At 34.0% G+C, this 14573-nt stretch overlaps 1 protein-coding gene across 1 annotated transcript; it reads left to right on the plus strand.

Annotated features, from left to right (window-relative positions):
- Positions 1-9245: 9245 nt before the first annotated feature.
- LOC145103965 (histidine kinase CRE1-like) lies at positions 9246-14035 on the plus strand. Its single transcript, XM_079041246.1, has 8 exons — positions 9246-10478; positions 10555-10788; positions 10900-11069; positions 11160-11378; positions 11464-11702; positions 11793-12022; positions 12130-13295; positions 13439-14035. The coding sequence occupies exons 1-8, from the start codon at positions 10140-10142 to the stop codon at positions 13677-13679; spliced, it is 2838 nt and encodes a 945-aa protein (XP_078897372.1). The 5' UTR covers positions 9246-10139; the 3' UTR covers positions 13680-14035.
- The last annotated feature ends 538 nt before the right edge of the window (positions 14036-14573 follow it).

Here is a 14573-nt window from a genome sequence, read left to right on the forward strand (position 1 = left end):
CATTCCAGATATGAGTTGAGGGTCCGGTAGGGCATACCAGACGCATACTGAGGGCTCAGGTGCATTCCAGATACGAGCTGAGGACTGGGTGGTATGCCAGACTCGTACTGAGGTCTTGAGGGTATTTCAGTCTGATGATTGATTGGGTCAGGGAGCAAGCCAGACATAAGCTGTGGGCCCCGAGGGCAAGCCAGGCTTATATGTGGGCTCAGGAGTAAGCCAGATATAAGTTGTGGGCCCGATAGGCAAGCCAAACTCATATTATAGGCTTAGGGGTAATCCAGTCTTTTAGCTGTGGACCCAATACATGTTGTTATTTGTATATGTTATATGTTTGTGTGTTGGTACTTTGAAGGAACTCACTAAGCTTCGCGCTTACAGTTTCAGGTGCTTCAGATGATTATGGCAAGGCGAAGGTGTGACCGTACACATCCTTGGTTTTACTACTGATTGGATCTTGGGAGACTCTGATTTTAAATCATGTTTTGGAAACAGAGGTTTTGTAAACACTTTTATTAGTAAATGAGTTGTTTTGAAAAGTTTAAATTTATTGAAATTTGTGGGATGTTACAAGAAGACAAAAAAATGTTTGCTAGTTTATTTACTCAACAAAACTAATTAACCACTTAAGTCATGGTTACCCAAAATGTCCAAAAACTTTGTACATGACTTATTTATTATACTATATGATATAATAACAAGTTTGTTGTTACTTTTATTATTATTTTCATAAAACAATAATAATTCTCCTATTAAATACAATAGTTGAATTTATTTATTAATAATCAAATATTCAATAAGTACCAACTTCATTAAGGTGTGACCCTATAGGATCATATGTTATTAGAAATATCACTCAATAATGATTCTTGAGCATATTGATCAAACACAAAACTCAAGAATAAACTTCATTCTCACTAATATTTGACAAAATTGATGTGGTTTTCTTCAATTTAATGAACATAAGGTACTGAAATATATATTATAACACCTTACTAATGTTAGTTTAGCTATTGTAATTCGATTCATGGAAAATTACATGAAGATTCTGGAATTTTTAAATGTGCATGGATAATCAATACACGTTTATAAGCCAGAATGAGCCCATCTCAAGTTTCACCATATAAAAATTCTTTCAATTTGTAAACAATAGTAAAATTAAGGACAAATAACTATATTATAAAAGTGATAGAATGAATACAAAATTAGACCCATACCATGGAAAACTTTTCCAAGCTTATCTCTTTCGGTACAGTAAACTTAAAAATCTCAAATCATAACCACTATGTATGAAAGAAGTGATCGAAGGAATATGCAGTTAGACCCATATCATAAAAAACTTTTCCAAACTTTTATTTATCGCCACAATAAACTTACAAACCTCAAATTATAACCACTATGTGTGAAAAAAAGGATATAAAACATGGCCAATTGTCGCAAAGTCCTTACAAACAAACATATACACACAATTACAAAAACCTTTATTAAATTAAAATTAGAACTGAAAATGTAGTTCTTGAATGCATTATCATGTCCATAAACCCTAAATGGGTATTCAAAAATACATAAACTATAGACAAAAGGTAGGAAACAAAGTTGACTAGAAGGTGAGTAAAAATCTTACCTGAAGGGATACAACTGGAGCAGACGAAGACAATATCAAGATTCAGGTGTATAATCTGACACGAACACAAGAAGGACGACTTCCACATTCAATGTTAATTCCAGGACCAACATATTTTCTGAGATGTAGGCTTCATCGTAAAAGGGTGTTTCTTAATTTAAAAACCAATTTGAAGAAAGGAACGGGCATATGGAAGAAATAGTGTAACACCCCGATATCTTTCAAAGTTTAAAATGTTGTGGTTATAAAATCATTTTGAGGATTAACCCATATTTAACAAAAACTCGGTCCCGCAAAAGAGTTTACAATTAAAACATTGGGTATTACCATTAAGCATCATTCAAACCATAACAAACAAATACGAATTACATCAATACCATTGATAAGGAACTTAAAGCTCCACTCCATTCACTATCTCTTAACTTCTAACTTTCATCGATCATCCTTTCTCCTTGAGTGTAACATGAGATACATTACATTAGAAAGAGATACGTAAGATAATAATGTCTCGTGAGATACGTATGTTTGTGACCTAAACATTTATCACATTTCTTTCAAAAGCCTTTCATTAAGCAAAACATATTTCAAAAGACATTTTTCCACTTTTCATTCCTTTTATATCTCACGTTATACGTGGGTATATGATCCAAAACATTTCAAAGCATTTACAAGAACATTATTTGATACATAACATAAAATATCATATCATTTGATCCCTTCCCAAGTCAAATTACAAGGTGCAAGGAACAAAATCAATCCCCCATATGTGGCGGAGGCATTAAGGGGGTAGCCGGATTAAAAAATTACAAGTAAAAAAGACCACATGGATTAAAAAATTAAAGCTCGGCCCCCCACATTTAGTTTAAATGTCCTATTAAGTATTATTTTATATTCCATAAATTCAACTAAAAATCATGCAAGTCTTCATGTTTTTGCATTCAAATCATATTATTAGTATCAAATTTTGTTTATGAGTGTCATATAATCATCAAATGCTCACTTACAAACCATTGTTTTCATCATTATTTCCCCCAAACCACCAAATATCTATGTTTATGCAACATTCTACCATCATGGATGTGTTTAGGAATTCAAATTAGATTCATTGTCATCAAATATCATCTAGGTCATTGAATTAATCCCATAATAGTTTATGGATACAAAATCCCCAAATTAGATTTCTAGGGTTCATGGAGATTTTTACCTAAATTATCAAATCCATCAATGGGACGATTGGATTGGGATTAGAACCATGGAAACCACTCAAAGAATGTTAGAAGACCAAACCCTAATCATCAATTGAAGCCAAAATAGACATTAGGTTTCATCCCCATTGATGAACTTGAAAATAGAGCTAGAGTAGGAGAAGTTATACCTAAAAAGCCTTTGATTCCTCTTTCTTTTGCTTGGATACTTAAATATTTGCTTGGATCAAGCCTTAGATACAAAATGGAAGAAATCACCATGGGAGAGCTCCTTAGCTTTCCCCCCGTGTTTTTGATGAATGAAGGGAAACAAATGCATCTTATTTCCCTAATATTTTCACATTTGGTCCCTCTAGTTTACATATTTTGTCAAATTTACCGTTACTTTATTTATTTTCATATATTCCTAAAATGTTGACATAACAAGTCCTCCTCCATCCATTATATAACTTTAGTAGTCTTTTTCATCAACCGAGTCAACCCTTTGGTTAACTCACTTTGTCAACTTGACATATTCGGCCCTTTAGCTTTTAAAATGTTATTATTTTTACTTCTAATTTTTAGACTTCATATCGACCAATGATATTGATTATTCCTTGACGATTTAACTATAGAAATCATTTTAATTTATTTACTTTATTAATTTAAGAACCTAGCCTTAAACTTTAGGATGTTACAAGCAAATTAGTAACAGGGGCGGCAAAAAACATGTGGTTGACAAAAGTAAATTCGAAGACCGAATGAACAAAAGGAAGTTGGTAACATGAGAAAATGAAAAGTAGAGGGCATGAGGCAATCAGAGGCTAGTCAGACGATTGCCACCTAAAGACGACTTGAAACAAGGCAGTATTGGAGCCGATTCCATACTAGACACTATTCATAAGCCACCATCCAATTTAATATGTATAATAATTTTACATTGAAAAGTTCTATTTTTCATGTAACTAATAAGAATCACATTCATCGACCAATGCATTGAAATATAATAGTAACATCAACGTTTGGGTTAATTTATATAACTATTTGATTAAGGTTGTTGACACACCATAGCTAGTTGATAAGTTAGTTTACTTTTTGAGATTTTTTTAAAGATATCATGTTTGACTAGCTAATAAGTTGTTTATAAGCTAACTTTTTAAAAATATACTTAGACTAGATTTACATGAGCTTTTTAAAAATTTCCAAATATACCCTTAATTAGTTATAACTAACATTTTTTTCTAAATGCCTTTTATGTCATTTTATGTATTCCAGCAAACTTATTAACTAGTTTTTTTATCAAACATCATTTTTTTATCAGTTAGCTTATAAGCTAGCAACTAGCTTTTTAGTAAAAAACTAGCTTTTCAGCTATCAATTATTAGCTAGCAGATAGTGTTTCAGTTATTATATAAAACATAGCCTAATTATCAAATATTTTAAAAATTCACAAAAGAATTAAGAAATATTAGTTTTTTAAAATTTATTTATGAAAAACCTTTTTTTTAATTCTAACATGGTGTACCTAGCTTTTCTTTTTACTAGAGTTAAGAATTGTTTTATATTTATAACTAGAAATTTCCTTCTTTACGTTTCGTGAGGGATGCAAACCGAGAGTCTATTTATGTCCGTTTTACAGGGATATAATTTATAAATTTTTATTAAACAGAGACCATTTTTCTAGTTTTTTCAAACATATGGACTATTTACTGTAAAAAAATTATGCATAAAACCTTTTTTGTAAACTACAGACACAATTTGTAATTTATTTTTGTACATAGTAACCAAACCTGCCAACATACAAAAGTCTTGTGGCCAAAGTCTCAAACCAAAAAATATATTATTTAAACACATGAATAATTTCTGTAAGAAAAGCACAATGATATTTTCTGTAAATTACATTGACAACTTTTATAATTTCTTTTTTATACAAAGACTAAACCTGCAAACTTACGGAAGTATTGTAGCCAAAGTCTAAAGTCAAATGTAAAAGATGGACAAGAATTTTTTTGTAAAGTACAAGGATAATTTTGTAATTTACTTTCTATACAAAAACCAAAACTTGCCGATACACGAAACTATTGTGGTAAAAGTCGAAAAATCACAACTATTACGTCAAAAGTCTAAAAGACAAAATTATACTATTCATACATGGGTTGACGTAAAAAATAGACATTGACATTTTGTGTAAATTATAGAGAGTTTTTATAATTTATTTTCTATATAAGGACTAAACCTGTCAACATACAAGATTATTAAGTCAAAAGTTTAAAAACCTATTGTGTCAATTTTTTTAGGGAAATGCTACTGTAGCACAATTAACTTTTTGGTCAAGTCCAATTTGACCAACTATGTTATTTTTTTGCATAATAGACCATTAATGTTTTATTGTAGCTGCCAGTGTGACCGATTTTAGAAGGTTTCCCAGTTTCACATCATACCTGGCATCCGATGTGTAGGGGAAGTTAATGGGAAACTACCACGTTTTTTCCATGTTGACTCCACGTCAACTCCCCCGTTATACAAAAAAACATAACATCCGTAAATGGAACACCCTCACCTTAAATCTTTCCATTTCTGTGTAAGCTTCTCTTGAGCAAATATCCAAATCAATGTCGCGATCGTCGATCTCTTCTTCTAGAAACCCTCCCATCCAGATCAGTAACTTTAGGGAGTCAGATGAGCTGAAGACTTGTAGGTGTGACAAGCCGACGAAGGAACGGACGAGCTGGAAATATCACAACCTAGGAAGGCGGTTCTGGAACTGTCGCAACAGTTTGGTAAGCTCTCATGGTCGCGATTTCTTGTAATCTTTAATAATCATACGATTTGTAGTATTTATGAAGTTTAGATAAGCCTAAGAAAACCCTAATAGTGTAATCTTGTTGATTTTTGTGAAAATATTGAGAGGAATGATTTGTTTGTGGGATCCCTTTGTTTGTAGCATTTATTTATTGTATATACCTCTAAGATCTCATATGATTTGACACTAGTGTATATTTCAGACAACATTAAAAAGTTGTGATTACGCCTTCTGGAAAGACGATGAGCTGCCTGAGGGGTACTACAAGAACCTTATCACAACGTTAAAGCAGTAGGTAGAATCAAAGGAGGATTTAGTTGAACTGGTCAGCCTTAAAGAGGACACAACCTACAAGAACATGTCCTTATGTCAAGGTCAACCTTAAATGCCTCACCATTTCCCCTTACTTCAAATTGGTTTAAGCTACTTGCTAACACCTCAAAACGTCACATGTGCTTTTTAAGCTCATTTACCATATCCCTTATTTCTGGACAAATCTGATTACCCCATTGTTGTCCTCTCACATTCATATTGTACAATCTCTCCATCATGTACAATCTCAACTCTTCTAACATTGTTATAATTGGCTTCTTTTTGGCATCTACAATTACAACATTAAAGCTCTCTCACACATGTCATTCTCAAATGAGTCACAACATCTACCTAGTTGGAAGTATGCCCTAGACCAAGTTTTTGAATCCTTGTCCATCAGGTATTTATGTGCCAATGGGTTTAAAATTTCCAATTCTTTTATGGTAGATTTAAATACATTCTAAGTTGATGCTTTTGATGTTCTCCAAAACAGTGTCTCATAGTGGGCCCCACTATATCTCTTAAGCAAATTCTGACAAATATGACTAGCATACTGTCTGTTCTCTACAAAAGGCATCATCTCCTTCACAACCTCAATTAACCCCTTTAAAAAGGAAATTATTTTTTCATGATGTTATAATAAGAAATATCATGAATTAAAGGATGAAATAATAAAAACACTTACCTTATGTTGATCTGACATTAAAGAGTATCCATTTCCTAAGTTCAAATGAAGATCATCAATAAGAAGATCTAAAAACCACTTCCAATTTTGCTTGTTCTCAACACACACACTGCTGCCCGTGCAATAGTAAAGATTTTGTCATTTGCATCCCTACCTATAACACTAAGCAACTCCCCCTTACAAATACCTTTCAATAAACACCCACCAAGTCCAATTATCTTTCATCAACCTTCCATCAAACATTTTTTCACACCATCAAAACACATATAAAATTTGTTGAAATTGTTCTTCCCATCAGGCATATGATCCACCTCAAGTTTAACAGTGGAACCTGGATTTGTTCTCAGAATCTCTTGGCTATATGACCAGAGTTTTGCATAGTGATCCTTAAGATTACCCTCTACTAGTTCCATTGCATATTTCTTTGCTCTTCTGCATTGCCCTATGGTGACATTCACACCAAACTTTTTGATCACTGCTGGTCTAAGTTTCCTCACACTAATTTTCTACCTATGTAGAATTTGTTTGGTAGTGGCTCCTAATCCATGAATATGTAACCAATGAGCCTAACTTAAAATTCCTAACACAATTATGCTCATCCTTCAAAGACTTGATCTGGAAAATAGCTTCATCACTCATCCATGAGGCCCATAATCTGAATGTGCAAGCACCTTTACAACACCTAACCAAGAAGTTTATGTCTGTCATTCTTTTCAAACCATAATTGGTACCCATTAGCCACTCCATAATTGCACGACATGTTTTTCAATTGTTGTGGATCCTTAAATTTCATTCCAAGTACGGGCTTTTGTTTTTTCCAGTGTAAGCTCTCATTGAAAATGGAATGCATATGTAGGGAATCATGTATTTCCATCCCATTATCATCATCTATAAAGTCATTTTCCTCATCATCCAAACCCCCTTTAACACATAATTGAATCAAGAAAGGATCATGGGCTGTTCTGTTCATAGGGATATTATCGTCATCATTTTCAACCTCTACATCACTAAGATTATCTCTATTTTCAACACCATCAACACATGAGTCGTTATCATCACCTTCATTATGTTCTTCATCAAACCACCCCCCCCCCCCCAATTCCATCCACGTAATGGTCAACATAGACAGAAATTATGTCATATGTGCCATATGCATAAAAAATAAAAGCACAATAATCTACATCATCTAAAATAGGTCGAATGCTATCACATAGAACTTTTTCTGGTTCATAGTAGTAAAGTTTTTTAATCTCCTCATGCATGAAACATTCCGGGAAAGAATAAGTCATAGAAGAAAAATCAACATTATTGAAGGAGCTTTTCACTCCCCCAAGTAAGAAAAATGATTATGAGTAAATACACATTGGTAATTGAGCTCCACCATCACAAACAATCCATTTTCAAGATTAGGTTGTACCATTTCTGCTACTAGCTTCATTTAGAAGTCGATCGCCAACACAGATACCTCGATTTAAGGCAACTGTGAAAACCCTGAATGTTGACTCACAATTTACTTTCCACAGAGTAAAATGAGGTCAAGGGGAAGGAGACTGGCGAAGTGAGACTATGCGTTAATATATTTCATCAAAATGACGTGGACCAAATATACACATCATTAACAGTTTCAACTTAAAATAAATGACAGGTAGGATGTGAAATCGGGAAACCTTCTAAAATCGGTCACACTGGTGTAATTGACAGCTACAGTAAAACATTAATGGTCTATTGTGCAAAAAAATAACATAGTTTGTCAAATCGAACTAAAACAAAAAGTTAATTGTACTACATCAACATTTTTTCATCGACAAAACTATACTACTATTACTATACAAAAGTTGTTAATAATTATCTAATATTTATTTTTAATTTGATGAAATATATTATATATTGAGCAATTGTAACATCCCCTATGACATGTATCACAATATTGTCCGTTTTGGACTTCCGACACGAAAACTTCCCAGGGGCCACTCATCCTTGAATTGCTCTCGCCCGGGAACGTTTAACTGTAGAGTTTCCCAGCCGATGTGGGATCAAGTGTAATCTACATTTATTATATACTAGTTGTGAGACCCATGTATTACATGAGTTTATTAAAAAAATAATCAAACATGAAAATCTAACAATTTATAAAATTTAAATTTATAAGAAAAAGTAAAATATTTAATTATTAAAATTGAAGTGCTTATTTATTTTTTTAAATTTAACTAATAATTTAAATAAATAAACAACTAAAATAATTGGATTTAATTTAGAAATTTTGAACTTATAAGAAAAATTGTATTAATGATTTGAATATACATTTATTATTACATTTAAGTATTATATGAAATTTAATAAAATGAAAAAACTATAAAATGACACATGAATATAACTTAATTTAAATTTACCATAGAATAACATGTGATACATAAGAGGATCACAAATGACAAAATTATTTTTATTTATTAGGAAGGTGGATGTAATTGTTTTTTTACATATCTATTTATGTTATTTTAATTTTTATGATCGAATGTTATTTTTCATGAATAAATTTATCGGTTAACAACTAATATTTAATTTTCCTTCAGCTAACTTTTTAATTTATTGTCAAAATATATTTTTGAGGGATAAACTTCAAGCTTTTCAAATGTCTCGTCTTCGAATTTGTTTTTTTAGGAGAGAGGGAGACAACACCGTATCTTCAAAAGAAATCATCAAAATTTGGTTCAGTTGCTTTTTAAAGTAACTTAGCCAAACTGCACCTTCTTTTCTTTAATTTTCCTAACACCCATTATTATATGACTTCTGTTTATACCAAATTGAGGACACTTTTTTCGTTGTATTTTCACAAAAGTTTCCAAATATGCTTTCTTTCTCTACTTGTATGTGTTTTTCTGGTCAAGAATCTTGAAGTTTAGCTAAGATTTGATTTGCTTAGTTTAATATATTAAAGATTTTACAGAGGAAACAGTAAATGTGTGCTTTAATTTGTCTGGAGTGTATTGTGAAGAAATGATTAATATTAGAGACCCCATTTTTCAATAATCTTATTCAAACCCTTTATCAACCACACAAAATTCTTTAAATTCAAGCCCTTTTATGCATGTTTTTAGGGCTTCTTCAAACATACCATGCTTGTTGTTCCCTTGATATGATCTTGGGAATTTTCTTTTCTTTACATTTCCTTTGTGGGATTCTCTTCCTTTTCTTTCTTCTCTCACATTCTGTGTGAAAATCCACAGAAAAGAAAGGGAGATTCTTGTACCTCATAGAGTTTCTTAAGTGGGATTTTGGTTATTTCTTGAATAAAAGAAAACAAAATCTGTAAACCACTTTTCTTTTTTGAGTAAAGAAAGTGATTCTGTTAAAAAAAAAGTACTCCTTTGAAGATAACATCCAAATCCCTTTTCGTCACTGATGATTCTTGAAAACATGAAGTGGCAAGAATAAGGAGATGAACAACCGAACAAGACGAACAACAGGAAAGCGTGAAGGTACAAGCAATTGAAGCAGAGAAAACAGGTTTCTAATTCTGTTGTTGAATCTGAGATGGGTGTAAAAATGCAAGGCCACCATCACTTAGTAGCAGTGAGTTTGAATGAACAACAATTGAGCACAAAAAGGAAGTACAAATCATATATCCCAAGAACAAATCAACGAAAATACTTAGCGTTATGGATCATTTCTTTTGGATTTGTCGCGATTTATGTTTATAAATGCATAGATGCAGGGCATCAAGAGAGAATCGAAGAGGGTTTAGTGAGTATGTGTGATCAAAGGGCAAGAATGTTGCAAGATCAATTTAGGGTTAGTGTAAATCATGTACATGCTCTCGCTGTTCTGGTGTCGACTTTTCATTATTACAAGAACCCATCAGTAATCGATCAGGTTTGAACATTATTAATGAGTGTTTGTTTATCTTTTTTCTTGTTTTTGTGATTGAATTTGTTTTTTTCGGATCTAGGAAACATTTGCAGAATACACAGCAAGAACAGCATTCGAGCGACCTTTGTTGAGTGGAGTTGCATATGCACAAAGGGTAATGAATTACGAGAGAGAAGAACTCGAGAGACAACATGATGGGACCATAAGAACAATGACCAAAGAGCCCTCGCCATTTCGTGACGAATATGCCCCTGTAATTTTCGCCCAAGAAACCGTTTCCTATCTTAAATTGGTAGATATGATGTCTGGCGAGGTATGTTTTTTTACTTATTTTAATAATTATATTTCATATTATATGGGTATATAAAAATATAAAATATATACCCTTCGAAGTTAAATTTAAGAAACTCGAATTTGATGATAGGAGGACAAAGAGAACATATTGAGGGCTAGAGCAACTGGGAAAGCAGTGCTCACAAGCCCTTTCAAGCTCCTGGGTTCTAATCATCTAGGGGTAGTTTTGACATTTCCTGTGTACAAATCAAAGCTTCCACCAAACGCATCTGTTCAAGAACGCATCGCAGCTACTGCCGGGTAAATAATATTTATCAATTTTACCCTTACAATCCAACAATCGGTATTCACAAATATCTATAATCTTTTTTTTTTTTTAAACATAAACAGATATCTAGGTGGAGCTTTTGATGTTGAGTCACTAGTAGAAAATTTACTAGGGCAACTTGCTGAAAATCAAGAAATAGTTGTAAAAGTTTTTGATGTCACAAATACATCAAATCCATTGATCACATATGGGCGTCAAACTGAAGATGGTGACATGTCACACACACGAGTGAGTATGCTTGATTTTGGTGATCCGTTTAGGAAGCACCAAATGACTTGTAGGTATGTGTTTCATCTCCATTTTTATTAAAAAAAAAAAAGGAAGTGGTAATTAGTTTAAATGTTAATGGTTCTAGATTTTATGCAGATATCTTCATAAAGCACCGATATCATTGACAGCATTTGCAACTGCGACTTTAGGTTATGTGATTGTGATATTAGCTGGCTACATGTTTTACACGGGAGCAATTCATATTGTTCAAGTCGAAGATGATTTTGACACGATGCAACAATTAAAAGTTCGGGCAGAAGCTGCTGATGTTGCTAAATCACAGTTTCTTGCGACTGTTTCACATGAAATCAGAACCCCCATGAATGGCATCCTTGGTATCACCACTTACCTTCATCAACTCATCTCTGTATTTTTTCAATTATATAAATGTAATAACATTAACTTCACATGTGTTGTGTTCATAGGGATGCTTGCATTGCTTCTAGATACAGAATTAAGTTCAACCCAAAGAGATTACGCTCAAACTGCACAAGCTTGTGGAAGAGCATTAATCGCATTAATCAACGAGGTCCTGGATCGAGCCAAAATTGAAGCCGGAAAATTAGACCTAGAATCCGTCCCCTTTGATATCCGCTCCATTCTCGACGACGTTCTCTCTTTATTTTCTGAAAAATCTCGACACAAAGGAATCGAGGTAAAAGTAAAACCAGATTATCTTGTTATTTATTATCGTTTCTTTCAAATTATTGTTTGTTTTAATCTGATTATGTTATCGTTATCTGTGATTGGGAAATTAAAAAGATGGCAGTTCTTGTTTCCGATAAAGTCCCACAAATTGTCATCGGAGACCCGGGAAGATTCCGACAAGTCATCACGAATCTCGTCGGAAACTCTATTAAATTCACAGAAAAAGGACATATCTTCGTTCAAGTTCATCACGCCGATCATTCCAAAGCTGTAGTAATGGACATGGCTAAATCGAATGGGTGTGGGTCCCATTTCAAAACATTAAGCGGTTGTGAAGCCGCCGATGATAGAAACAATTGGGACACCGTTAAACAATTAGTAGCCCCAATTGAAAACGTTGTTAACCTAATCGTCTCCGTTGAAGACACCGGAATTGGGATTCCGGTGCACGCACAAGATCTCGTTTTTATGCCGTTCATGCAAGCCGACAGTTCCACTTCTAGACTCTACGGCGGAACCGGAATCGGATTGAGTATCAGTAAATGTTTGGTTGAATTAATGGGTGGTCAGATAAGCTTCGTCAGCCGACCACAAATCGGAAGCACTTTTTCCTTCACTGTTGCTTTAAAAACCTGCAAAAATGGCGATGTGAAAAAATCACTTTATAATGACGATCTTCCAAATTCCTTTCACGGATTGAATGTAACCTTGGTCGATTCAAAACCAATCAGAGCTGCAGTGACACGATACCATTTACAGAGACTCGGTATAATCGTTAAAACTGTCGATACCAATATAAAAATATCGGATTTGGGATATTCAAAACCGGATCTACTTCTAATCGAGAAAGACACATGGTTATTAAACGAAAACAAGATGAAAATTCAAAATTTCCCTAAAAAGATGGTTCTAGCAACAAATATAACGACTCCCGAATTCGATAAATTAAAATCCGCCGGGTTTTCCGATACTCTGATTATGAAACCGTTAAGAGCGAGCATGGTGGCGGCATGTTTGCAGCAGGTTTTGGGAACAGGGAAGAAGGCGGAAACCATGGCAAAAGGGAAAGGGTCATTTTATCTTCGGGGGTTACTTTGTGGGAAGAAAATATTGGTGGTGGATGATAACAGAGTAAACCGGAGAGTTGCCGCCGGTGCCCTAAAAAAATTTGGGGCGGCGGTTGAGTGTGCCGAAAGCGGTGTTGCCGCCCTTGCTCTACTTCAGCTACCACATGCTTTTGATGCTTGCTTCATGGATATTCAAATGCCTGAAATGGACGGGTATGTAGTATTATATAGTAATACTATATTTTACCGGTGCACAAATGGACCAGACACAGTGCAAGTGCACAGTTATCTGTGTCTGGTCCATGTGCACCGGTGTTTTGGTTTTTTGTTTGTTATGATGGTTGATGTTGTTGCAGTTTTGAGGTGACGCGGCGTATACGGATGATGGAAAGGGAGGCGAATGAGGGAGTAGGGAGTATTGAATGGCATTTGCCGATACTGGCGATGACAGCGGATGTGATTCATGCGACGTTTGAAGAGTGTAAGAGAAGTGGAATGGATGGGTACGTATCGAAGCCTTTTGAGGAAGAAAATCTTTACCAGGCTGTGGCAAAGTTTTTTGAATCCAAAACCGGCGAACACACACAAAATGGCTAACTGTCAAGTGTAAACAGATGATGTATTAGGTTGCCTCTTAACTGGAATTTTGCATATTGATTGGGCCGATGTAACTGACTTTGGGTTGGGTTTAACTCAACTAACGGCACTCTACTCTACGGGCTGAAAAGGAATCAATCTAAACACATGTACAGAGCTTTTTAGTTTGTGTAGGGAGGGGTGGATCATGGACGAATGATGATGTATTGTATGGTTTCAACAATACGATGTCGTTTGGCAGATATCTTTGTATAGAAATGTCTGTTTCCATTGTAGGCCACGAGGGGCCACCAGACAATAATCCATTTCCACTTGGGTATATTATTATTTCAGTACACTCGGGTACTTTTTTCTTATGCAGTATGCACAGAGTACAGCACTACAGCCCCTGGTGAAAGACACATAATGCTCCCATTTTTAGTGGTGTTCAAACTTCAAAATATATGAAACCTAAAAGCTGACAAACCGATTTTACTTTTTAGGTTAACCGAACCAGTTTTTTTTTTTTTTTTTTCATCCAACAGATGGTTAACGAAAAAAATCATATTTTTAGTTTTTTTAGGAGGATGTTTAGAATTCATACGAGGAAAAAAGAATAGATATTATTTGTCTTCTATGTTTGTTTGTTAGGATAAAATAAAAAATAATCATACATCAACATATACATGAAAGATTTAGTATTAGAAACCTTTTTTTTTTTTGAAAGAGAACTTTCCTGACGAGGGTTTCCGGCATGAAAGACATAGTATGTCCGATGTGGAAGATGTATCCTTGTGTAAACACCACCCCAGGGGCATAGTCGTCTTGTGGGTGGATGCGGCTACGGGTGATAACAATCAATCAATTTTCTTTCTTCCAAATGTTAAAAAATACTAGTATTGCATTTGTTTATTA

The sequence above is a fragment of the Lactuca virosa genome, chromosome 4 (genome assembly GCF_052849685.1).
Source record: "Lactuca virosa cultivar CGN04683 chromosome 4, Lactuca_virosa_CGN04683_v6, whole genome shotgun sequence".
NCBI lineage: Eukaryota > Viridiplantae > Streptophyta > Magnoliopsida > Asterales > Asteraceae > Lactuca > Lactuca virosa.